This window comes from Orcinus orca, chromosome 10 (genome assembly GCF_937001465.1).
Source record: "Orcinus orca chromosome 10, mOrcOrc1.1, whole genome shotgun sequence".
Lineage (NCBI taxonomy): Eukaryota > Metazoa > Chordata > Mammalia > Artiodactyla > Delphinidae > Orcinus > Orcinus orca.
Window position 1 is genome coordinate 21,824,946 of NC_064568.1, and position 26,218 is coordinate 21,851,163.

Below are 26,218 nucleotides of genomic sequence, written 5' to 3' on the forward strand. Positions count from 1 at the left end.
TTCATTGCACAGGTCATTTGTTCATTTGTTGACTGATTAAAACAATTATCTTGTAAAGCGGATAATCCTTCAGTGCTAAATTCTACAAAGGTGCACATCTTACCACCACACAAATTTGGATCAAATTATATACTGTTTGGTCTACAGTCAGAAGATTTTCCTCCAACAGGGCTGTAATGGTTGATATCACTTTCACAAAATGCAAAATTAAAAAGGGCAGAAATAGACCATGTATTGTACATAACCTGCTGAGCAAGTGTCTTAGTAAATCCGTTAGTTTTGCAGTAAAGGAAATAAAACGCTCAAAATGCAAAGTTTATAAAGTCTGAAATGCCTTAAAGATGTAAATATGAGCATGTCAGAGTCTGATTTAGTTATCATTGGGTTACTACAAAAATAAACACAGATAGTGACTGTAATTATCAAGATAATGTCCGAGTCATTTAAAATTACTGGACACTTATTCATTAGATAAATAGATTTTTAAAATACATTATTCAATAAAACAACCTTGTAAAATATATGATATCCAGGGCTTCCCTGGTGGCGCAGTGGTTGAGAGTCCGCCTGCCGATGCAGGGGACATGGGTTCGTGCCCCGGTCCGGGAAGATCCCACATGCCGCGGAGTGGCTGGGCCCGTGAGCCGTGGCTGCTGAGCCTGCGCGTCTGGAGCCTGTGCTCCGCAACGGGAGGGGCCACAACAGTGAGAGGCCCGCGTACTACCAATAAATAAATAAATAAATAAATAAATAAAAATAAAATAAAAATAAAATATATGATATTCAGAAGAGCTGGAGCAATGCTTAAGTTTTAGGGATTGCAAATGGTAAAGGTGGGACTTGAACCCAGATTCATCTTACTTAAAAGAAGAGCTAGCAACAGTAGCATTTTATATTACATGTACATAGCAGAATATTCATATTCCTGCAATTATTCTTAGAGACATATGGTTCAAAGATCAGCTCTTCATTGAAGATTTCTACTCTCTTCCATGGTGTAGCACTGTTACTGAAAAGCCCAGATGAGGACTACATTTCCCAGGCTCCCTTCATTTAGGAAGGGTCATGTGACTACTCTCAGCCAATGGCATGTGAGTGGAAATAGTGTGTGTCACAGGAGGGTGAGAGAGCAAAAAAATAAAGCAGATTTGAGAATTGTTTCTAGGAAATAACATTGGAAGTGGTCCCTGGTGGGTAGACATTATGGGGAAAAAGTAGATCAGGAGCCTTCTGAGTGTCTGAGGGAACTCTGTTGCCCTCAGCAACAATAAGATCAGGTTTAAAAAAAGTGGTTAGCCCGTTGAGCTTAAAAAAACTCTTGGGCTCCCAAATTAGTATGAATAAGATGTATGCTGTAAAAGCTACAGAGTCCCAAGGAGGGCACATTGCCTGCCACTCCCTTCAGATGATGCCATGGAGGATGATGGACAAGGACAACCTACCGGAGGGCAGAGGCAGGGCCATGGAGGGAGAGGGACCAGGACACCCTCCCACATTCCCTGGGCAGGGGTCCTGACAATGCCTACTGGGCAGGATTTCAGATTATTAGGAAATGGTGACTGCTGTTTTTTCCCCTTTCTTTCCTCCTCTGAAAGGGAGTTTTTAAACTAATTCTGCCCCTGCTCCAACACCTATATATTTGGTATGCGGGGTGTGTTGAGGCATAGATCACTCATGTTATGGTTTCTGGGAAGCCAGACTATAAGAGGAGTCTCACTTAGACCTGATGAAGAAACTACGCATGACCTAGAGACCCTGAACTTTGGGCTGTCTCTCTGGGTGAGAGGAAGGGTGTGCTGTGTATATGGGGAGATATTGGGTGGCTGGACATAAGTATTATGGAAGACACAGCTAGCCGCCTTCAAGAGCTCCTGTCCTTATTTCCTAGAGGAGGGATGTGACTGGGAAGAGGCTGCCTTGCTAGGGACCCTGTTTTCCAGCTGTCTTGCAACACGGTGGGACCATTCACAAACGCAATGTGAGGAGAAGTGAGGTGGGCCGTCTGGACCAAGGTGGTGAAGAAACAGGTGGGCCTTCTTCCCTGTCTGCCCCTTGATGTGGATGCCCCAGTAGCCATACATCACAGAGCCACGATATGGAAGGATGGAAGCTTCTGAACTACTACCTGGAGGGGAGCCATAGCCATTCAGGTATACATGAATAGGTTGTGATGTAGGTGAAAAGTAAACACCCACCATGTTATGCCCATGAATCAAGAGTACTACATTGAATTACTGCCCCTCAACCCTTAGCAGATGCCCAGTGGAGAGAAAGTCTTTAGGAAAGATTGTCTGTGGGATACTTAATCTATTCCCTCCTCTGGGCACTGAAATCTATTTCTGGTTTCAGCCAGCCCAGCTGAGTACAGATGCCTGCACTGGGCTATTTTGCACATGTGATCTCTAGAATTACATTTATTGACTTGTGGGAGGCCCTCAGCCCACACTGAGGACTGTTGGCAAAGCATCCCATGAATTCTCTGATGTATGGTACAGGTGCCCTCCCCCTTTTCTTTCCTCTTCCATTTATTCACTAAATATGCATTGGCAGCCACTATGTGTCACACGCTCTACTAGGATGTTGGGATGTGATGATGTTATGACAGTTTTATGCAGTTTCCTCGTTATCTAAACCTGGAGAGAGTTCTCTCTAGCATTATTCCAGAAATAGCTATTTCTCTCTTAAGCAATTGCCTGGATTAAGCTGGGGACCTTCTGAATCTTACAACCACTCTTGTTTCCTTCTTTGCATTGCCTGTTACAAGGCTTCAAGCCAATTTGTAGCCCATTGCTGGCATATTTATAGGTCCCTATGGCCTACTCTCTGCATCTTCACATCCCTCTAGGCCTCCTCGTAAGTCTCCTACCCTCATATTCCCTGCAGCCTGACTTCTTTCACGTTTGCATTATATTTTCTCTCTCCCTGCTGTGTTGGATGTATCCATCTAAGTCACCTTTACTCTTTTTTTTTTGCGGTACGCGGGCCTCTCACTGCTGTGGCCTCTCCCGTTGCGGAGCACAGGCTCCGGATGCGCAGGCTCAGCGGCCATGGCTCACGGGCCCAGCCGCTCCGCGGCATGTGGGATCCTCCCGGACCAGGGCACGAACCCGTGTCCCCTGCATCGGCAGGCGGACTCTCAACCACTGCACCACCAGGGAAGCCCAGCTTTACTCTTTTTCAGAATATTTATACATGAAAAGGGGAAAGAGCAGAAACAATTTTCAGCACCATTTAGAGGTTCCTAATAAAGTGGGCTGAATCTGGACAACAGAAGTGGAGTTGGCTGTCTGTGAATGAGAGCCAAGGTATCAGGAAGATGAGCATCTGTCTCCCTGGGCACCAAGGATTACTGATATCCAGTGACTCGCTGTCCGTCTTTGAAGCTCTATGTTGATTTAATCCCAACTTTTCACAGAGACATCTGTTGGTTCCACATTTGCGTTCAATTCAACTCAGAGCCCAAGTTTTGGAATGGACTCTGAGCAATCCTTTAACATATTCTATTTTGTACAATGTACACCTGCTTGCCTCATATTTGGGGACTATGTTATTAGATGATCAATTAATGAACACTGGCTCACATTTCAACATTAGCCTGGAACTCAAGAAAGCAATTTGGCCCCAACTTGCCCTTCTAAATGTTTTTGTCCTGTTACTCCCCAAGGCATCAGCCAGGCTAATTTGTGTCCTTTGGAATATGCCTTGTGATTTCCTTCTCTCTGTCCTGTTTCTCCTATTAATTGTGACTGGGTTAAGAACAATAGCTTACATTTATTCAGCACTTATCTGCCAGGTATTTGTCAATCACTTTACTCGTTAACTCATTTAATTCTTGCAGTGATCCTATCAGGGAGATGCTATTATTTTTCCCACTTTTACAGATGAGGCAACTAAGGACAGAGGGGTAAGAGTTAAATTCCTTTCACGTCTGTATTACATTTTATCTTTATCTTGCTGTGTTGAATATAACCATTTAAGTCACCATTAATGTTTTATGGAATGTTTGCACATGAAAAATTAAAAGAGCAAAATATCAATAATTTCATTTCCAGAAAGAGCTGAATTCCAACTCACACCGCCTTCCTCACCAGCCCATGCTCTTGGCTGCTACACCTTTGGTTCTCAACTCGGTTTACACTTTGGTATCCCTCATGGAGCTCTCAAAAAATACAAATACCCAGGCCCCACCCCAGCTCAATTAAATAAAAATACCTAGAGATGTTGGTGAAGACATTGATGTTTTTCAGAACCTCTCTGGGTGATTCTAATGTGCTCCTGGGTGAATTCATTGTACTCTTCAATCCTCCTAGCCTGAAGTATCTCCTCTTCCCCTGGTGAAGACATCTTAATCCCAGTGTGCTTCTCACTTTTTCTCTCTTAGTGGAATCAACTCCCCCCTTGCCACAGTGATCCTGATTCATTACCAAAAGTTTTCCTGAAGAACCTTGGAATCTTGTCCTAGACCTTTTGAATACGCACAAGTCAGGGCTTTCCAGTCTTCTGGCTAATTAGATGCTAGGGTTTCCTCTGGGATGCACATCCTCTTGCATCATCTTCACTCTGAGTTTTGTCAGCAAATCTGATATACCTTTGCCGACTGAGCATTGACTTAAATATCGGAATTGACCTGCATCTTTTCTGGCATTTCTTGGGTGTATTCTCTCTATTGCTTAGAAATATAAGTCTAAGTACAATGAACAGCAGTTATAGTAGAAGCAATATCTTTAATTCCTTTGCTAGGTAGTGATAAACTCTAAGAAAATCTAATCATGTCACTTACTGGCACAACATCCTTTAGTGCCAGGCTCCATCACTCTTGGACAGAGTTCCAATGCCTCAACGTGGTTACCAGGGTGCTGCATGAGCTCACCCTAAGGACTGCTCTGGTCTCACCTCTTCCAGACCTATCCCATGCTCTTCTCTCCCCAGGCACACTGAATGTCTTTCAGTTCCTTGGCTTCATCAAGCCCCTTGTTGACTCCAGACTTTTACGTATACTGTTCCTTCTGCCTTGAACATTTTACTGTATTATCCTCCCTGGATACCTAGGTCTCAGTTTGGATGTTAATTCTGCTGGGAAGCCATCCAGAGCCCTCCCCTACCGTGGGTTAACACCCTCACCCCTGCTCTCAGATCATCTGGGTTAATCCTTGTCACACAGTTTTGAAATCATCCATTTCCTGTCATCTCCCCTAGATCTCATAATCATTTAAGGAAGGACCATGTCCTATTGGTCACTCTGTCTCTGATGCTCAGCATCAAAGAGGATGAGTCAGTGTCTGTGGAATGAATCTTCTGATGTGGGCATTTTCCTGGGCCATTTTCTGTATCATTTTTGGTTTAGACATGAGGTAGTATTAGACACTGTTCTTTTGAATTCTATAGATCCTGCAAGATGACATCCTCAAAAACGACAGGTTTTAGACAAATGGTATTAACTCAGAAAGACATACCAAAGTTCTGTCTGTCAGTCAGCATCGGAATAATTGAGTATATTGAGTAATTCCACCTTGGATCAAAAGTTCTATATGAATTATCTCATTTAATATTCCCATAGACTCTTTGACATCACATCCTTTTCCTTTCCTTTTTACAGATGAGGAAACTACAGTTCCAGGGGAATAACATGCTGAAGGACATGTGACTAATTAGTGGCAAAACCAGGTTTGAAATCCAGGTCTGTATGTGCTCCAAGGTATAGTGATTCCACATTGCCTTAGAAATGTCCATTTGTCTATAGGGAACGAATCCCATCTTAACATCTTACATGGACGCTTCTAACAGACTTCCTAGATTGAACCCTGTCTCTCCAACCTGGTAGCTGTGTGACCTTCAGCAAGCCCCTTCTCATTTTGAGCCTCAATTTCCCTAACAGTAAAATGGGGATAATCATCACAGTACCCACCTCACGCACTGTCATAAAGCTTAGATGTAAAAAAGCTGGTAACGTTCTCAGAGGGGTACCTGACACATAGCGCTCCACAACTTTCAGTTCCTGTAGCCATTGTTATCCTTTTTCTGTAAGCGCTGTTAGTATAGTAGAGAATTTTTATAGTGTGCTTGTGGCTTTATTATATTGCTTCTCAACCTCATGTGCTTGAGGATGTTGAAGGGAGCAGGACATGGTAATGTGAGCAACAACCATTTTTCCATTAGCTTCTTCTTTACAAAGTAGGCTCAAATAATGCTCGCATACCGATTTGAATTTTACACACTACCCCAGACTTCAGGAATGGCTGGTCAGGCATCGTGGGGTATATGTGTTATGGGAGTTTTTTTCTTTTTTTTTTTTTTTGCTACATAGAACATGACATTGTCAATTCATAATGAAATGAACTAGAGTCAAAGAACATACAGATTAATCAGGAAGAAAATAAACTGACACGAGCCTGTAGTTCTCCACCACGTTTAAATATATCTCAAATTATCAGCCCTTTACCCTTTAGCCCTTTATTAGGGCATAATGAAACTAGTAGTTAAAATATTTTCTAAAGTCAGACAGTAGAATTGAGAAGCAGTGACAAAATTTCTACCAGAAAGTTTTGCTTGTTTGATTTGGGGGTGGTCATGAGCCTTCTTTGCAGCAGTGTGAGTGGCTGAGTGTAGAGAGATTGTGAGACATTCAGATGACAGCAACGATGTGGATAACAGCATGTGTGGAAGGCGGTGACATCAAAAAGGCAATGTGATTTGCTTTGCATTGGTATTGCCTGCAGTGTCAGTATATAGGTTTTGAAATCTGTTGTCAGGCACTACATGGGGAGATTTCTGTTTAAGTAGAGGGCTCTCAAGGCTGTCTCCTCATTCACCAAATTCCCGGTTGACTTACTCTCCAACTTCCCCCAGCAGATTCCTGCACTGCTGCCTTCTTGAAGTATTTGATTAGCACATCTCAGTTTCAAGAACTATACTAGGAACTGGAGATACACAGCTCAATTACAACACTATTGTTTGGCCCCTGCCTGTGTTTTCAGCCTCTTCTGGCACATGATCTCATTGTTCTTTGAGAAAACCACAGTGGTTTTCTCAAGTTCTTGATCAAAACCCAAGGCTTTTGCCCATGCTGTTCTCTTGGAATGCTCTTCACCCAAGTAGCTTAAGTCACACCTCACATCTCAGACCTCTTGTCACTTCTTCCCAGAAGTTTCAGCTTCCCAGGCTGCTTTAGATTCTTTATTATCACATCCTCTCTGAGAACTGAATTCCTTTGCTTCAGAACATGTAGTTTCTACTTGAACAATCTGACGTATGATTAGAGTAAGGTCTGTCTCCCCTGCTGGACTGGAGTTTCCGTGAGAGCAAGGGATTAACTGTTCATCATTACGTGACCAAGTGTTTGGCATAATTCCTGGCACATAGTCAATGCTCTGAAAAGAACTGCTGAATGAATATGCGAGTCTCTCTAGTAGAGAAGATCACAAGTCAACAGAAGATTATAATACATTATGGTAGATTATGATAAATATTATACGGGATATGCCAGGGATGCAGAGGAAGGCATCTATTAGTTTTGGGTGCAGTGGTTTAAGGGAGGACCTCTGGAGTTGGTGATATAACTTGGTTAATGAAGTTGGAGTCAGATGGGGTAGGGAAGGAGTGCTCTGGGCACATTTTAATCAGAGGGATTAATTAGGGTCAAGAGAAGAGTCTACACTGTGGCATTATTAAAATTAGGAAATGGTAACAAAATGATGGATTTGAAATATATGGGATGTGAATGATGATGGTGTGTATGTTGGAAAGGACACTTAAGTAAGAGTCTAGCATGCCTGCATGATGGTATCATTCTCCAAGGAAGGGAATACAAGAAATGGGAGGTACTCTGAACTTTTTCTGTGTTTTTGATGCTATTTCCTATCCCTCATTTCTAGCAGTTCTTCATTGGGGGTCTCAGATCTCCTGCTACCATGCCTTGGAAGAAATGATTTAACTTCTCTAAGGTACTAGGTTCTTCCTCTATAAAATGGGGATAATAATAGTACCTGTATTATAAGGCTGCTGTTGTGAGAATTACATAAAGTAATACATGTAATACACAGGGTCTGGCACATAGTAAGGACTCAATAATTATAAACTAGTACAATTATCAGTTTTAAACTAGTACTATAACTAGTGTCCCATATAGTTGACAAGACCATTGCCAGCTGACATGGATGGACTTAACCTCTCTAATTTGCAGATTAAAGAGAATGAAAGTGATATCCAGAAAGAGCCCAAGATGAAAGGTGAAAATCATCTGCAAACGCTATGATGATCACATACAGCCTGGCTCAGTTTTAGCTGTCTTGAGGACTCCTACTGTTCACTCTCTGCTCTTGCATATGGTGACCCGAGTATATTATCATAACTTCCTTTTTCACTTGAGACACTATTGAGAGGCTTGATGAGAACAGGTACCCAGCATAAAGCAATATTAGTGTGTAGGCACCAAAGGAGATCATGAATGATCACTTCTGAGCTGGCGCTAGCACGCCATTCTAAATCTGAAGAAATGTGATCTTTCTTTGAACGAGTGTCTGTTTAACCACCCAATCACACCAGCCTAAGTAATATTAGCTGACGTTGAATCTGAATCCATTGAAGTTTACCATTAAGTCTTTTAAATGAAGCAATGATGAAAATACCAAATAGTATCAGGGATTATAAATAAAATAGATGCACTGGGGAAGGGGAGAATTTTCTGTCCTAGCTCAGCTGGAGGTCTTGACTCCATCTGGTCTTGTGTAGTTAGTGTCTGGAATTTCCTTTCTATATCCACCCCGCCAATTAAGGACCCTAGGTTCCTTTTATCACTTCTTGGGGTTCACCTATGCAGGGTGGAAGGCTAAGGAGGCCTTAGGACACCGGTGGCTATGACTCCTGTTGGACTGTCGGTGTGCAACATGTTAGCTGCTATTCGTGGATCGTCTCCACTGGAAGGCAACCAAAAGGATAGGAAGAGTGTGTTGAGCTATTGTGTAAAGTGCTTTCTCGGCTGGCAGCTGGAGAGATGGGTCCATAGGGGGGTAACACACCTCTCTGGCAGTAGTGACAGATACCCTCTGCTCCAGTGGACCACACTTTTCCTACTCACGTGGTCCTTCTTTTCTCCCTCCCTGGGCTCATGGCATCCATATTAGTTTGGGGGCAAAAAAAATCCTAATCCTTCAATTTTCTACCTGAGTTTCTGAATGACTTTTGAACTTAAACACTAAGTATTATTTGGGCCTCTATTCTCTGGTCAGTGGGTAATTTATATCTTGCTGTTTGGGCTGGGAGTAGGCCCTCAAAAATTCAAGGAGCTTGAGAGGATGGAAGAATACATTATTAATTTTTCAAAATAGTACTCATCTGCATAAATGTCTCCATGAGCCTCAGAAGGGGACATGAGTTTTACCACTTCCTTAGGTGAAGTTATCAGAACCTTCCACATAGAAATGGACCGATACCCTCAGCAGCTTCCAGTGCTATTGCAGAAGGACAGGGCTATAGATTTTCCTAGAAGTGTGAAATAGCTCACGAGCCTTGCTCGTTATTCATATGGACAGCACATTAGTGACACAGGACCCTGAAATCTTGCCTTATCTAGGCTGAAGCCCAGCTAGAGGGATGAGGAGCTGACTCAGATTTAGAACATTTTTTCCCCCTTTTGAAAATAAACAAGAATTGATCAAAGGTGCTCTCATACCAGACAAGAACAGGTCTTTGAAAACACCTGAGCTCTTTGTAGATAAATGGAAATCAATGACTTTGGAGCTGTGTTAGGGAAATTTTCTTGTTGATGAATTTGGAATTCTGTGTAACCAAGTACATTCCAACTAGATAACTGACAAAGAGTTGGGATGTGCTACACGATAATTACACACACACACAACATACATGCCACGACAAACGTTTGCACAGAGAGTTTTGTATTTCTCAAGTGGTTACAAAGATGGGCTTTACAACGGGACTCAAGTATTTGCACTAAATATACTTTCATATTAGGTTTTCCCCCTGGAAAGGACATCAAAATCCTTAGAAGATTTCTTAGGTGATGTCTAGATTCATGACCCAATCCTGTTGAGGAAATCCTGTTGTGAATTATGTCTAAGAACTATAGCTAAATAAAATCACTGTAAGGAGTTGTAATGCATGCGATTTCTATTATGCTCCCCAAACAACCAGTCTCATTACAAAATTTCCTATTTATCTTCTTCCCTTTTGCTGAACGAAATAAAGAAAAGTGGCTAACTAATTGAGTTTGTACGCCATTTATCACTGAGTATGATATATACGTAATTTTCCTCTCCTCCCTCCTTAATACTGGGTATTACTAAACTTTTCACCTCTGCATATATTTGACTGATGAAACATTACATTTCAGGGTTTAATTTACATTTCTTCACTTGAGTGATGTTGAGCGCTTTTTCCATGTTTACCAGCCATTCTTTTACTGAAAGAGTGAAGTATTCAAGATACTTTCTTATACTAAAAAATATAGGTTAAGACCTTTTTCTTATACTGTGACAGCATTTTGATTTATTGAGTTTTATATGTTGTGTATCCATAGGCCTGCTTGTGCATAGATATTATCTGTAAGGATGCACAGAAGTCTGGTAATGACAGTTCCCTCTGGCGATTAAGATGCGAGAGGATTAGCAGGAAAGGGGAGGAGAGGGAGGATTACTCTAATTTTGATCCTTTCTTTGCTGTTTTTGGATACATGTATTTGCATTTACATGAGGTTATTACTTTTATATCAAAGAGCAAATTTTTTCCAACAAATTAATTTGCTTATTAACTTGAGAAGAGTAGGAAGATGACTCTGTGAGCCAGAAACCATACATTCCACTGTCTTCAGGGATCAGGTAATTGACCTCAATGTGCCAGAGCCAGGTGTGTAATAGGGAGTGGTGAGGCCTGTGGGAAACTGGAGTGTCTCATCAAAGAGAAAGCAAAGTCAATTTTTACATGACTCTGCCAACCTAAGGAATAGGTCTGATGGTAGTTTCTGCCAGTGGGCTGTCAGTTGGAACTTACTGCCTTAAACTAAAAGAAAAAGGGACGCCCACTCCTAGAGGTATGGGAATATCTGAAGACTGAATTCCCACTCTCTTTATCCTGACAAGGAACAAACAGAGAGACAGCCCTTTTATTAGACAGTCTAAAAAGCTTTGTCAGTTCTTACACACCCTTCCTCTCATTCCACTTACTAATGTACACTTGGATCCCTTACATACCTGGGCAGGAAGAGGTGCCAGGTAGGGGAGCAAAAGAAAATTTACATAAAATTCAGAAATTGTGCCTAAAAATATCACAATTTTACTAATGATGCCATCAAAGACCTTCCTGTAACAAGAACAGTAAAATCTCCTTTCAGCAATGCCTCATGATGAAACCAGTTGAGCTCAGCCTTCTGTCTATTAAACAAGCCAGAGTCTGCCTTGAAAGAATAAGGCAAGTTTTAAACAGAGACGGTAATGAAGGAACCATACATAGACAGCTACTGTGGCATGTGGCCCTAATCCACTACAGCAATTCGTTATTTTGGTCTTTTATTACGTGTGGACGACAAGTAACAAACGGCAGAACCAAAATAGGTCATCTTCCCTGTCCCCTAAAGTGTTAATATGTGTGAATAAAAATAAGGGCTTAAACTTTTCCATACTATATTTCTCTGGAAGGTCTCTAGATGATTTCCGAACTGCAGTTGAGCCTGACGTGTCCCTGAAATATTATAAATCTCATAACTACCAGGACCTGTTGTGCAGTGTTTGGTCAGCCAGTCTTAGGAAAAACACTGAGCTATGGGCAAAGGAATTATCAGTTGGTCTTGGAAGACCTAAAAAGCTTTCCTGGAAACAAAAACAAAAACACAGTCCATAGAGTCTAATACCAGCTTGGCCTGAAGTCCATTTCATGGAACACTGGGTCTGCAGGCTATGAATAAGTGTTACATAGGAGAAGCCTCTGTGGTCAAAAATGTTTGGGAAATACCGGACTAAAGTTCTGTAAGTTTCTTGTCTGCAGAACTTCTCAGAGCCTTTAATATGCTATCCTATTTTAGAAGGCTAAGAAGGGGCTATTATATGCAATATTTCTCATACATACTTCATGCTATTCTACAGAAAACTGTTGCTGAATTTTGAATTTCCTTCAATTCTCAGACCTTTTTCTCTATCATGACTGTCTCTAGGGAATACAATGGTACGCGGTCAAGAAAATTTTCTTATGTATTTTCCAAAGGAGCAACCTTCAGAAGCAATTTTTGTAAAGATTCTGGTACTGGAATCTCAAATAACGCAACTTGAAAAAAAAGTCTCAATCTATGAAATACCCTTTATTTTGTCAAAATTAGTTATACGCTGTGAGACTGAATACAAACAAGTTGTTTAGAAAAATGAATGAAGTCATTTTATGGGTAGGTGTTTTAATATTCCTTCTAAGCGTCCATTGTCTTCTCTCTCTTTTATCCCTTTCTCTCTGGTTTCTCTTTCCCATGCTCCTTTTTTACATCCCTCTATCTCACTGACTGTGGGTCTCCTTCCCTGTTCTTCTGTTTGTTTTCCTGGGTCTGAGTTCTGCGTATCTTTCCTTTCGTCTCTTTTGCTCTTGTCTCGGAAACTAAGTCATGATAAGTCAGGAACAAAATATCCCGATAGATTGTGGGGGGGTTTTCTTCACGGAAATAGCCAGGAGTATGATGCCTTTTTCATTATATTAACTGTACACTGATGGTTAAAAACAAAATAATCTGGGATTTCCATATCTATCAAACTTAGAAAGTTTTGTGATGTGAGCTGGTCTCTTCCTGCTGCTCTCTCCGGCTGGTAATCCAGTCTAAGTAGACAAGAATACCAGGTAATATTTGCTAGCAACCAGTCATAGAAATAGTCACAAGTTACACTGAATGAGAAGGGAAGGCCTATCAACTGATCATGGAGATTTTTCTTAATTAGATTGATGCTAAAACTCCACAGTGAATTAAGACCTCCTCTACTAAGCAGTAGTTGTAGTGATTTTGTTTTCACGTATTTGTCTAAGTTGGATATATACATAAAGTACATGAGAATAAAATCCTAAATAGAGAAAAAATGCATGAAAATTTCCCCATCAAACATTTTATCCCCTCATGCCTTAAACAATGACACTTCAATCTTTCTCCAAAACTGAAACCATTATTTACAAAAATGTTTCTAATTGCTCAATGACAATGACCTTAGGAAGGGAAATCAAGCAACCATCTCTAAGACACAGAAAGGGAAGGGGCAGGTATTGCCCAAAGTACTGAATGTTTCTGCAAGTATCCACATGGCCGCACTTTCTCTTCTCACCCAGATATTTTGGCATCTGGCAAGAAAGCCTGTAGAATATAACTTGTGTTTATGTTAGATCCTTGTTTGCCTATGTTTGAGAAATGGGCGCCTTGGAGTCAGACAGCCCAGGAGGATCTTTTGGCTCTGCCACTACTGGCTATCAGATTTCGAGCAATCTTACAGGCAATCTCTGTGCCTCAGTTTCCTGGCGAGTAAAATGGAAATAATAGAAGGCTACACCTTATGAGGTTGGGGTTAGAATGAAATGAATATACAAACTTGAAGGACTTGGAAAAGTGGTACATGGTAAGCCTTCAAGAAAATGTTAGCCATTATTTGTATTATTGTTATCATTATTATTACTGTTTATATTCAATTATTTTTAAAACTTTGACACTGATACTCTTTTCATGCCACTACAGATCAATTAGAATAATAAAATATAATTTCACAAGCCCCCTAGAAATTCATTTTCATTACATCATCTGCTTGGAAAAATTCTTCCCTTAAATAAACAATTACGTTTGAGTCATCATCTTCTTGTGTGTGAGTATTTTATTTTAAATTTAGTCCCTGGAAAGTAATTGGAGATTACAAAAAGACTGTACATTATATTTTTAGTTGGTCTCAACCAAAGATATTGAGTAAGGTGTCTCCCATCTATTTTGGGTTATAGAAATTAATAAAACACAACATCACGTGAATTCTAGTGTAACAACCTATATTCCCTCAGAGTAGCGCTACGCACACATCCAACAGTATAGTGCTTTGTAAAATATCTGCAAATGACTATGCCAAAATTTAAGTTGTTGAGTATGTTTTCTTGGTATTTTCAGCTATTAGGCGACAGAGGATCACTTTTCCACTAAAAGTCCACTCCTTAAAAACTTCTCCAAATATCATGTATTATACTTTTGAATAAGTTGCTAAGATGATACTGCAAAGTTTATGTTCCATTTAAAACAATCTGGTCTCAGATTGTGAATCTTAAAACAATCCAATATAAGCTTTTTAAAAAATCAAGCTGTGCCTCTGTTTTCAGAAACACTATAAAAAGGCATCTGACCTGCCATTTCAGAGAAAAGCAAATAACAGCAACTGGAACACTTACCATGGGAAATGCACTATGTAGAACAGAATATGTTTAGGACAAATGTGATATATGGATGGTCAACTGCTGTCACAGATAGAAACTGGTTTCTATCCATTCTTAAAATGAGAAAGGGAAATGCATGACACATCATAAATGTGCCAAAGTGGAGGCAATAGTTAGATAAATGGTGGTGTATCCACCCCCCCGAAATCCTGTGTAGTTACTAACAATAATGTTCTTTAAGAGTATGTATTAAGCTGGAAAATGTTCATATTAAAGGGAACAAGCTGTTGATCAGATAGTACTATAACACTGTAGTTCAATAAAATACGTACTTTGTGAGTTTCTCTTTAATGATGGGTTAAACCTCAAAGAACATATACTTATTTTCTTACAAAGCGACGATAATCTCTGAGCAGTAATATTATGGGTGACTTTAATGTATGGATGTACTTCTGTATTCTTCAAAATTCCTATAATGAACATACATTCCTGAAGAAGACTTACCATCATTAATGATATCCAGGGTAAATAGTTTGAAGCAGCTCCCACAAAAGATAGTGGTTAAAATGCCACTGTATTGAATTCATATGAAACAAAACTTCATAAAATAATGTCTGTTTCTAAGCATTACCCACAATTATTAGTAAGATAGGAATTGATACCATCATTTAGTGAGCACTTGAGGAGAACCAGACATTATGCAAAGCACATTATACACATGATTTCCTTAGTTCTCACCACAACCCCATGAAGCAGAAGCAATTCTCATTCCCGTTTTACAGATGAGGAAACAGGTTAGGAAGCAAATGTGACTTGCCCAAGGTCATTCTATTAGTAACTGGTACAGCTGGGATTCCACTCATGTGTGCCTGATCTCACAGTTCGTGGTCTTAATAACTACACTGGAATTGTTAATTTATATACCCACTTCATATTTAATTTGCATGTAGAGATCTAGGCCATAAAAAGAGTTTTGATCGAAGTAACACATAGACTTTTCCCACACGTGCCAATGGATTCCAAGATTCTGGAGGAGTAGAATGCTATGGAAATTATAAACAATCACCATAAGACTATAGAATACTCTATACTTCATGGAATTTTGCTCAGAAGACAGACACTAATAGCCTAAACCTACTACACCAAAGGGCTCAGAGTGTCCAAAGTCAAACAAACGTGTTCTGAGAGACAAAATGTTACCACTATGTGGCTTCACCTCTCACAGAAACTTACAGCCAAATGCCATCTTCCCCTCTGCCAGCACAGACAATGCATTGCCTTTGTGTCTTCCACCCAAATCCTGAAGGCAATTCCATTTCTAGATCATTAGTGATAGAAATGAACTGGAAACGAAATGGAGATTTCTAGTTAACAGGCTCAATGCTTTCTTTGGCAGAGACTAGGAGAAATCATCATGGTTTTATAATGTTTATTGGCTTCTAGGGCCAAGAGTTGCTTCCTGTAAGAGGATGCAATGGCTTTTCTAGTCTAGCTGCCTGCCTTCCCTGCAGGAGAGGTGCTTTACTGTGCTGACTGTGATCTAGAATAAGTAAATTATCATGGTGCAAGTTTCTCAACCTCAGCTCCACTGACACTGGGGGTGGGATAAATACTCTGTTGTGGGAGCTGTCCTGTGCATTGTAGGACGGTTAGCAGCTCCCCTGGCTTCTACACACCTGACACCAGGAGCACCCCTCTAGTCGCAAACACTAATGTCTATACCAAATGGCCCCTGAGAATTGGCCTGATTGAGAACCACTGATCACAGTGTATTTCTTTTTTAACATCTTTATTGGAGTATAATTGCTTCACAATGGTGTGTTAGTTTCTGCTTTACAACAAAATGAATCAGTTATATATATATACATATGTTCCCATATCTCTGCCCTCTTGCATCTCCCTCCCTCCCACCCTCCCTATCCCACCCCTCTAGGTGGTCACAAAGCACCGAGCTGATCTCCCTGTGCTATGCGGCTGCTTCCCACTAGCTATCTACCTTACGTTTGGTAGTATATATATGTCCATGCCTCTCTCTCGCTTTGTCACAGCTTACCCTTCCCCCTCCCCATATCCTCAAGTCCATTCTCTAGTAGGTCTGTGTCTTTATTCCTGTCTTACCCCTAGGTTCTTCACGACATTTTTTTTTCTTAAATTCCATATATGTGTGTTAGCATACGGTATTTGTCTCTCTCTTTCTGACTTACTTCACTCTGTATGACAGACTCTAGGTCTATCCACCTCATTACAAATAGCTCAATTTCATTTCTTTTTACGGCTGAGTAATATTCCATTGTATATATGTGCCACATCTTCTTTATCCATTCATCCGATGATGGACACTTAGGTTGCTTCCATGTCCTGGCTATTGTAAATAGAGCTGCAATGAACATTTTGGTACATGGCTCTTTTTGAATTATGGTTTTCTCAGGGTATATGCCCAGTAGTGGGATTGCTGGGTCATATGGTAGTTCTATTTGTAGAATTTCTCCAAAGAAGATATACAGACTGCCAACAAACACATGAAAGAATGCTCAACATCACTAATCATTAGAGAAATGCAAATCAAAACTACAATGAGATATCATCTCACACCGGTCAGAATGGCCATCATCAAAAAACCTACAAACAGTAAATGCTGGAGAGGGTGTGGAGAAAAGGGAACCCTCTTGCACTGTTGGTGGGAATGTAAATTGATACAGCCACTGTGGAGAACAGTATGGAGGTTCCTTAAAAAAACACAGTGTATTCTTCAACCTGGATTTTTCACATCATTTTAAAAACATCTTGACCTTCCCATGGTTCAGAGTACCCTATGAGCTTGTCCCTCTAGGTGTGGCTGATTGGGCAAAGATCAACAGATGACCCAAGCTGCGTCAATCACATTCAGTCTTTTTGGAGAAGGCATTTAAGACACAGGAGGCGCGTATACTTGGGCTATACCATGATGCTGAGTGAGATCAGAGTTGGTACCACAGAAATAAAAGCTTCACACAAATCCCTAAGTTGTGGGAGAGCAAAAGTTAAAACCCTTTAAGAGGGAACCTGTCTACAGAGAGGAGAATGAGGGAAAGAAAGAACAAAAACAAAGAAAACAAGAATGGCAGCTGCCTAAATAGTTTATGAATCCTATGAAGTTTGGCTGAATTTCCTGTAACTGGGTTTCCCAGGATTCCTCTATTTTCTTAAAAAAAAAAAAAAATTTCTCCTTTCTTGGTCTAGCTTGTGTGTGTTTCCTTTCTAACCACCTCATAATTCATAATGAAAATACATGAGTCAGTCTAGAAGGTGTCCTTCCCCCTCTATATCTAGAGGTAGGATCATGGACCCTAAGGCAAGAGATTTAGGGTCTAATTCCTGCTTTGTGACCTGAGCAAGTGAGTCACTTCTCTGAGTCCTGATTTTCTTACGAAGAATTTGAAGATCAGCTCACATTTGGCTCTAAAATTATGAAAGATAAAGATGGGGAAAGACATCTGTGATCGCTTTGAACTTTGGACTCTCTGTTTGACAGGCATATAAAATTGTTTAAAGATGGTGGTCAAGACTTGGTATTAGAGTCAGTTACTTTCATCTCAAGAGTTAGTACAGCTACAACTTATCAATCATGGGACCAATGGAATAGTGATTAACCCTTCTAAGCCTCAGTTTCCTTCATGTTTAAAATGGGAGGGAAAGTGTATCTGCTCCAGGGGTCCCCATCTCCAGGTTTTCAAGCCCTTTTCATCCACTCCCATGCTGAACAGATAGGGTTGACTTATATAACCAATATGATATTGTGAAAACAAGGAAGGATAACTTCTGAGCCTCTATCATAAAAGAAAAGGTCACTGTGGCTTCTACATTGTTCTCTTGGGTCACTCACTCTGGGGGAAGCTGCTGCCATGTTGTGAGGACACCCAGCCCCTTTGGAGAGGTCCATGTGGCAGGGCAAAGAGGCCAGCTGCCAACAGTTCTGTGAACGGGCCATCTTAAAACCACCCTCCAGCATCAGTCAAGCCTTCAGATCTTGACAGTAACCACGGAAGGGACCCTAAGCCAGAACCATCCAGCTAAGCTAAATTCCTGATCCATGGAAACTGTGAGACAACGTTTGCCGTTTAAAGCTGCTAACTTTTGGGGGGAGGGCATAAATTGTTACATAGCAATAGATAACAAAGATGGGGGTGTTGGGATGAGTAAATAAAATAATGCATGAGAAATGTTTAGGACAGGGTTTGGTACATGGTGAACTCTCAGGGCATTTCTATCTGTTTATGAATGTATGTGAACCCCTAGAGCAGTGCCTGGCACATAGTAAATGTTCATTAAATATGTGTTGAATGAATGTTAGGTATTATTTTTTCACTACCATTATCATCATCATCATAGTCACACATAACCTCGATCCAAAATCAATTCCCAGATGAGCTGGACCCTCAAAATTATAGACTTGAAAAGATTCCTTTACCTTATCTTTTCCACACAATGGTCAACCAACAGCTATTTGAAAATGCCAAAGCCAGAGAAACAAGAATTCAAACTCTATGTAGAGGGCTGGCATTTGTCTAACTTTGCAGCACTTTGGATGCACCTTCTTCATTATCCTGAACCATATTTAGATGAAACAAAACATATATATTATGCACAGTAACGATGCAGATGAACTCCTAGAGAGAGGTGTAAAGCCAGCTACTTACCATCGACACAGGAAGGTCGGTTTCTTGTCGTTCCAGCCACTTTCCCAGGTAGACAGGAACACTTGACTGTTTGCGATCGCTCCTCAATGCGGTTCTTATTACAACATCTGTGCGCAGCGATCACTTCACATGTCCCTCCTTCTGGCAAGAGAGGAAGAATCAGGACACTGATTAGAAATAATTCAGTGGGCATTCAGGCATGTGAGGGTATGTGCGAAGGGGTTGGGGAAAGCGAGAGAAATAAAAGGAAGAGTTTCTATGAGGTACAGTTACTGTGGGATTCTCTCCCATAACATGTACATATACATGCATACAAGATTATGTACAAGGGATGTCTCATCTTGGAGAAGACAAGCATCACAGCAGTACTCTTTAAATGCAACAAAGAGCACCAATGAAGAGCCCTCAAGAGGCAACACTTCCTGGCTGTACGTACGGAGAGGCAGCGGAGTAGTGAATGCCTGGAGCTAACACAAAATGAAGATGTTACCACATTTAAATGCATTATATTTGGGGAGCTCACCCCTGTGTTATCTTTGCATTTAGAATTCTCTGTACTCCTACTAATGATAAGCGACAGACACTCCAGTGATACAGAACCTGCAGTGGCAAGAAAACTGCCCAGAAATGAGCTCTCCTTCCCAGCACCTGCTCCTCTCAAGCGGGATGAATAGAAAATCTAGTTGTGCAGTCATTTCCCCAGTCCAGATCTCACCCAAGAGTGATAGAAAGAGTCACTGGAGAACATCATCTTGTGCTTTAGATGGAATCTCAAATTACAGACCAAGGCATACGGCTTCACTTAATCGTTACAGGTCAGCCATGCATTCGTCAGAATTTAGTGGCAACTTAGGGTATGCCACTGTCTGCTAGGTTCTTAACAGGTGCTCTCCCGGGTGTGTCAAATGTCACTGAGATTCAGCTGGATCTTTCCAGACCGCAGGACACCAGCTAAGCCAGTTCTCCAGGGACACAAAAGATACTCCAAGTTATCAGAAACCAGGAATCAACTTTCCTAACATCAAGTTTTGCATTCAGGAAGGATGGTTTTCATTTGACAAGAATGGACCCATACCATTTAGGATCCTTGGCATTTAGGATTCAGTTGGCAGTAATTCCTCAAGCATTTATGAAGCAACCACTGTCCACAAATTACTAGAAGGGATGTGTATCCAGCCTGTACGTGGTGAGCACTTAGGAAACATTGTAAAAAAGGAGCAGAGGGAGGGAAGACAGGAGGGAGGGAAGAATTTAAACCCAACACCATCCTATCCTGGGGCACTGGTCTCCTTGCAGGCTACTGGCTGAACACGGCAGGCGTGATCCCTTTTGAGGGTTGCTCTGAGGAACAGTCTCGACAAGCTGAACTAGGTACCACCTAGGACAGTCTTCTAGCGGATCTCTGGCTTATTCTCACCTCTTCCATATCCTTCCCAAATGTTATTTTATCGGAGACACATTTGACCACCTTATTGAAGTCATAATTCCCTCAGCCAGCACGCATGACCTCACTTTGCTCTGCACCATGCCCCGTCCCACACCCCACTGCCAGGGTACCTGTAACTTTCAAATACAGCATATAATTTATTTATTTATTGTACTTATTGTGTGTTCCCCACTGGAATGTAATTTCCTCAAGGACAGGTGTTTGTATTGTCTTCCATTAAACATCGTATCGTTATGAGAATTTCAAAAGTGCTTTTAGTACATATTTCATTTAAATTGCAAAGTTGTTCAAAGATAGAAATAGGACGATTGTTACCTGTATTTTTTAGTGAGGATGCAGACTTAAAGCAGCCAAGTGACCTAGCCATAAAACTAATGGTGATAATAAAAGTATTACAGGAGTTAACCATTTATTGACTCTTTACTGTGTAACTGACATCATGGTAGATACCGTATAAACCTTCAATTTACTATATGCTCCCGAAAGCCCAATGAGCTTATGATTACCTTTTACAGAGGAGGCAACTGAGATCCAGAGCAGCTTAAACATTTGCTCACGTTTTACTTAGCAAGTACCTGGCAGCATCCGGACCAGAATTCAGATCCTCTGACCCCATATATATGTTCTTTCCCCAGTCCCACCCTGGCACCCATACTGCCATTCCTCTGCAAAGGGACTAGGAATTGACAAGTGCTCCATTTTCATTAAAACCTTGTAAATAAAGTCAATGACCCCAGACCACATCCTCCTCAGGCTCACGGATGATGGATTTGCACCCTGGAAGCCAGAGGTGTTGCTCTAAATAACAAGCTCATCTGGTCTTGACAAGTTGACCTATGGCTCCAATTACACCTGCTGCTCAGATACACCAATGCGGAGCCCAGAACCAGGTCTCAGAGGGCCACAGGACCTTGCCATTTAGAAAGTCTGAATGGCCCTGTCATACCCAAATCTCCTGATTCCCAAGGTTTACACTTGTGACTGACCCACCCCTAGTCAATCAGAGAAATTTAACCTTTCAATCTATTCTAACTACGAAAGCCTAGCCCACTGACTTGTAATGACAAAAAGAAAATTAGATCTTTGACAGGAAAAGGCTCACATCTGCAGTCCTTTGATCAGAAGTCTTCAAGTTATGCCTAGTGGGGCTTCATAGATTATCTGAGGGGGCTCAGTTATATCACTGGAGGAAAGGAGAAAGCAACTCTAGATACTTTATTTTTAATATTCACTATAGTACTTCAACTTCAATGTTTTATTTAAATGTTTATTTTAACATTCAGTATAATCCTTCAAAGGAGTTCCTCTGCTAAGGAAAAAGTGAAAACAACTGTACTTCGCTGCTGATCAGCTCTGAAGCTAATATCAAATGACACGTATTTATTGGATAGATGGATGATTGAACCAGATGAAAAATGAATTACAAATCTGTCATGGATTATTGCACAGTCATCTAACATGGAACTTACAGTTTTTCGAGAAGCTTAGATGTCTTTGCTACGGTAGTGTATAGCAAGCTGGTAAGATATACTCCCCCCTTTCCAATTTCTATGTGTTTTTTTATTTCTTGGCTATATCAGAAGCCCACATTTACTTTGGTCCACCCAGGACATAGTGAGAGGCTGATCAAATTCTGTGAAAAGAAATACAATTCTGGACTTCTATAATAACCACAGGGATAAAACTTTTCAAGACCCTCTGGAACTGACTATACAGTCTTATTTACCTATTGGCCTCATGAGTTGGCTGCTTCAGAAAGGAGACTGGAAATCAAAATTTTCCCAGCTTTGGCCCCCATGAAAGGAAAGGGTTAGGTTTGTCATAACCCTTTCTGGGAACTAGAAAATTGTTCTTTTAAATCGATTTTATCTGCATTTTAAGAATTACCTAGTGAACTGTCCTTTCAAAACTAAGTGCCAAGGTTATTGCAGAATCATAATGATAACATTTGTCATGTAAGTGTCTTTCAGTCTTTGGCGCCAATGCCAGTCCATTCTAAATTTTGTCTCAGTCCAAGTCAAAATGTTTCAAGATGATCTGTGGCCTCTCAAAGGAAAGTCATTTAAGTGCCCAGAATATTGAGCTTTCCTTTCTTGCTTATGGATTTCTGGAAACTCGCTTCTTTTCTGGATCTCCCTCAGCATCTGTAGATCCAGCAAAGAAGACAGGTGAAGTAACCTACTAGCTAATGGCAGAGAATGTGTCACAAACATAAGCCAGTGTGGAATTCAGACTTAGCAGGTTGTTGCTTGTATCACCACTTTGTCTATAGAAAACACACCTAAGATGAAATATAAGCAATTAGCCTTCTACCCTAAATCTAGCGTTGTAAGGGGTCGCATTGTCCTTCCAGATTAGGAGGTAAATACAGTAATTATATGACTAATGCAGGCCAATCTGAAAAAGTTACATGCGTTAGATGCACATCAATTTCACAGTTCTCCCTCCACGCAAATTTTTAGAACAGTGGCATTGCTTCCCGCTCCCCTTGCCCATGTTCCCCAGGTGGCAATGGGAGAGTCCCCCGCAGGGAAGCTCCCCCGGGCAGCTCTCCACTTCCCCTGTCTGCTCTTTCTTTTGGATTTGTCAGCACTCTGAGTACATTATCAAAACCGATTTTTAACAGGAAGAGAAAGTTTCTACTACCCAAAAAAAAAAAAAAAAAAGACAGCACTTCAAGATTATTTCTGGCAGCAGCAACAGCTGGAGAAGTTAAAAAAAATGCCAAGCCCAGTATGCTCCCAGCAATGACCCCTCCTTCCCAATTCAATGCATCACTGTCTTGCCCTGTACAAGTGAGGAAACACAAGAAGATGAATTGCTAAGGATAATATTTCTTTTAAAAAAGAGTTCCCACAGATGACAATTCCATGTCATGGTGGAAAGGGAGGATGAGATTAGGAATGACTGTCAGGCAGATGGCTAAAAACTTGAAGGTTGGCGTCCTAAAACAGTTTGCCCCCCAAAATGGACATCTAATAGAAATAGCTTATACCAACCTACCTGATTGCTCTGAGCTATAAACTGGGTCAACCATTTAAAAATGGGCATTTGTGGGAGATTGCTAAGGTCTAATCCTTTTCATCTGCCAGGGAATTTGACGTCCAGTAGTATGTTTTGGTATTGATGTTTTTCCATGACCAAGCATAGCCAAGTATTTGGAAATTATCACAACACCAAGTTTGCTGGGAAAGAAGACGCTGGGTGAGACTGTAAAGTTGAAATGGAAGAGAATTATCTTTTTTTTTTTTAAACTTAAGTCTAAACTCTGTATTTTGGGGGGAGGGGGGTCCCTGTATTCACTATTCAACTCTTCTTTAGGTGGTCTCCTTGAATCAGATTGTAAGTTAGATTTCCCTGCTATATGATCCTACAATCTCACATAATTATCCCATAATAATATTCACAATGCATTATTTTGGCATTTTTAAAGAATATTTCACTTTTCTTATCTGTACAAGAACAGCAAGTTTTCTGTTTCATTACTCTGTTACTGGGCCCATGTCTGGCCTATAGATATTTGTTGAATGAACCTCTTCCCCAAAGACTAGCTTTTGTCCCCGACTGTATGCTCACTTAAGTAAGCCAGACTTTTCTTTTATAGCGCGTCTCCTAATTGGAATGATTGGTTTACTACCTGTCCATCTTGTTGGGCTAGACACTCTTGTGATGGCAGGGACCACATCTTGTTTACTTCTTTATCCCTAGTGCCTGGAGTAATAGTTGACATTCACACATTCGCTAAATTACTGAATAATTAAATGACTGAATGAGGGATAGAAGGAATAAAGGGAAGAAGCAGAGGACGGAAGAAGGAAGGGAAGGAGTGAGATGGGAGAATGAAAGAGGAAGAAAGGAGAAACTAAGAGAAGAAAAAGAAGAGAAGAAAGACTGACTATAAATTAATCCTCTTTGGGGAACTTTTCCTGAGTATCCATTACGTGGTCTTTTCAGAAAATAAACTTGAACGATAAATGTAGCTTTTGCAAAGAAGTGACGGACCTTCCAATACACCTTCCAGAAAAATCAACTTGGAACTCTCATTTGGGGGAGAGCCAAACTGTACGAAGGAAAAGCTTTTCATTCTAAGTGAAATGACTGGAAAATGAAAGAGCAATTTAGAGTAACCATAAGGAAACTTCTGTCCTCATTCATAGTTAAGCCAGGATATATCTGCTTATCGTCGAAGCGGACTTTTAGAGGACATGAATAAAATGTGATTAAGGAATGTTAAGATTGACATGATAATCCGGATCCTTGCCTTTTCACTTTATTGCCAATGGTTCCTTTCTTTAAAAGCTGTTAAGTGTAAGGAAAAGCACAGGTTTGTTGAGATTCACTTTTGTAGGACTTCTTGATCAAGGCCTTATAAGTAGCTCTCTTGGAATCTATTGTAGCGGATGTCAGAAATGGATATTTAGGACTGTGTTAAAAATGCTTTATTGACCCACTGGACTGGAAGGAAGCTCCAGGTGTCTTTGTAAATCATTGACAAGAGAGACACGGATGGATCTTTAAGCATGTCTTGGTCGAGGAGGGCAAGATGGCCACTTGATTCTTTTATGTTTGAGATTAAACAAATTACCATCTCCTCTGTCCTAGGGCTCTGGGGTATATTCAGGATAGACAAATATAGGAAAAAGAAACAACTACTGGGGTAGACAACCATGTTTTAGGCAGTACAGCATAATGAATACAATAAAATATTGTAGAATCAGGGCCCCAAAGTGCAAGTCCTAAATCAGCTTCCTGCTTTTCTCCATTCTATGTCTCAAGGTTCTCCTCTGTAAAATGTGGATAATAATAGCATTAACTTATTAGGGTTGTTTTGAGGACTAAATGGGTATGAGAAATAAATAAGTACAGACAAACTGATTATAATAATACTTGCCTCAAAGTAGGCACTAAACTATATTCTGCTGTTAGTAATACTATTGGGATCATTATCTTTGACTAGATCAGAATTACTTGTGGAAACATATTGGACTCTTCGAAATTTTTTCCCTCTTTTGACCAACATGGACCATTCCCCACACCCATCTCCTTACTCTTACCCCAGGCCAGTGGTGGGGGAACAACATTTAGACCTCACCAGTCCCTTGAGATAAGATTGCTAAACGTACTGTATAATAGAGTAGACTCAACAAGCATCCCCCAGATTTCCCCTTTATAGTTTTTAAAGAAGAAAATGGCTCAAACATTGGATATGTTCGAACTCCTACTGTAGAAATCATTTTTAATAACTGCTCTAACAACATGGAAATATATTTTACTCGAAGATATACCAATGAGGTTACAAGAAGAACATTCTTGAATCTTTACTGATCTTTATATACTACAGAACTTTTACTTGTTTCCAGTCAGGATGCCTTGGATGGCATTAGGGAGGGGAACCCAAGTAATGGTTTGGGCATCAGACTGGCATTGTGCTATTCTCAGATCTGCTGGAGAATCTGTGTTAAAATAAGGCTGAAAATGTAACATCTCCTCCTGTGTATTTTTTGCCCCCAAATTTGTTTACCTGATCTGGATCTGCTGTCAATTCAATGCAAATTAATGCAATCACTGAAAGAGCTTATTGCCCAGTAGGGAAAGCCACTGGAAGGCTGGGTGGGACATTCACCCTGGATGTTGATGTAAGTTTCTGGTAACTAAATCACAGTATCAGTGCCCTTCAGCTTCCCTGGGTTATGATCTCAAATAAATTAATCAAATTCTATTA

The 26,218-nt window shown here is 40.6% G+C and overlaps 1 protein-coding gene across 9 annotated transcripts in view; it reads right to left on the reverse strand.

Moving 5' to 3' along the window:
* The window catches only part of TAFA1 (TAFA chemokine like family member 1), a 774,180-nt gene that overhangs the window by 88,937 nt on the left and 659,025 nt on the right, over nucleotides 1-26,218 (reverse strand). For 8 of the 9 annotated variants that reach the window (XM_033424877.2, XM_033424876.2, XM_049715831.1 and 5 more), the window contains one exon: nucleotides 19,050-19,190. In XM_033424877.2, coding sequence (XP_033280768.1) covers nucleotides 19,050-19,190 — 141 coding nt within the window. The remainder of the gene's footprint in view (nucleotides 1-19,049; nucleotides 19,191-26,218) is intronic. The other variant, XM_049715832.1, reaches the window with a different exon arrangement.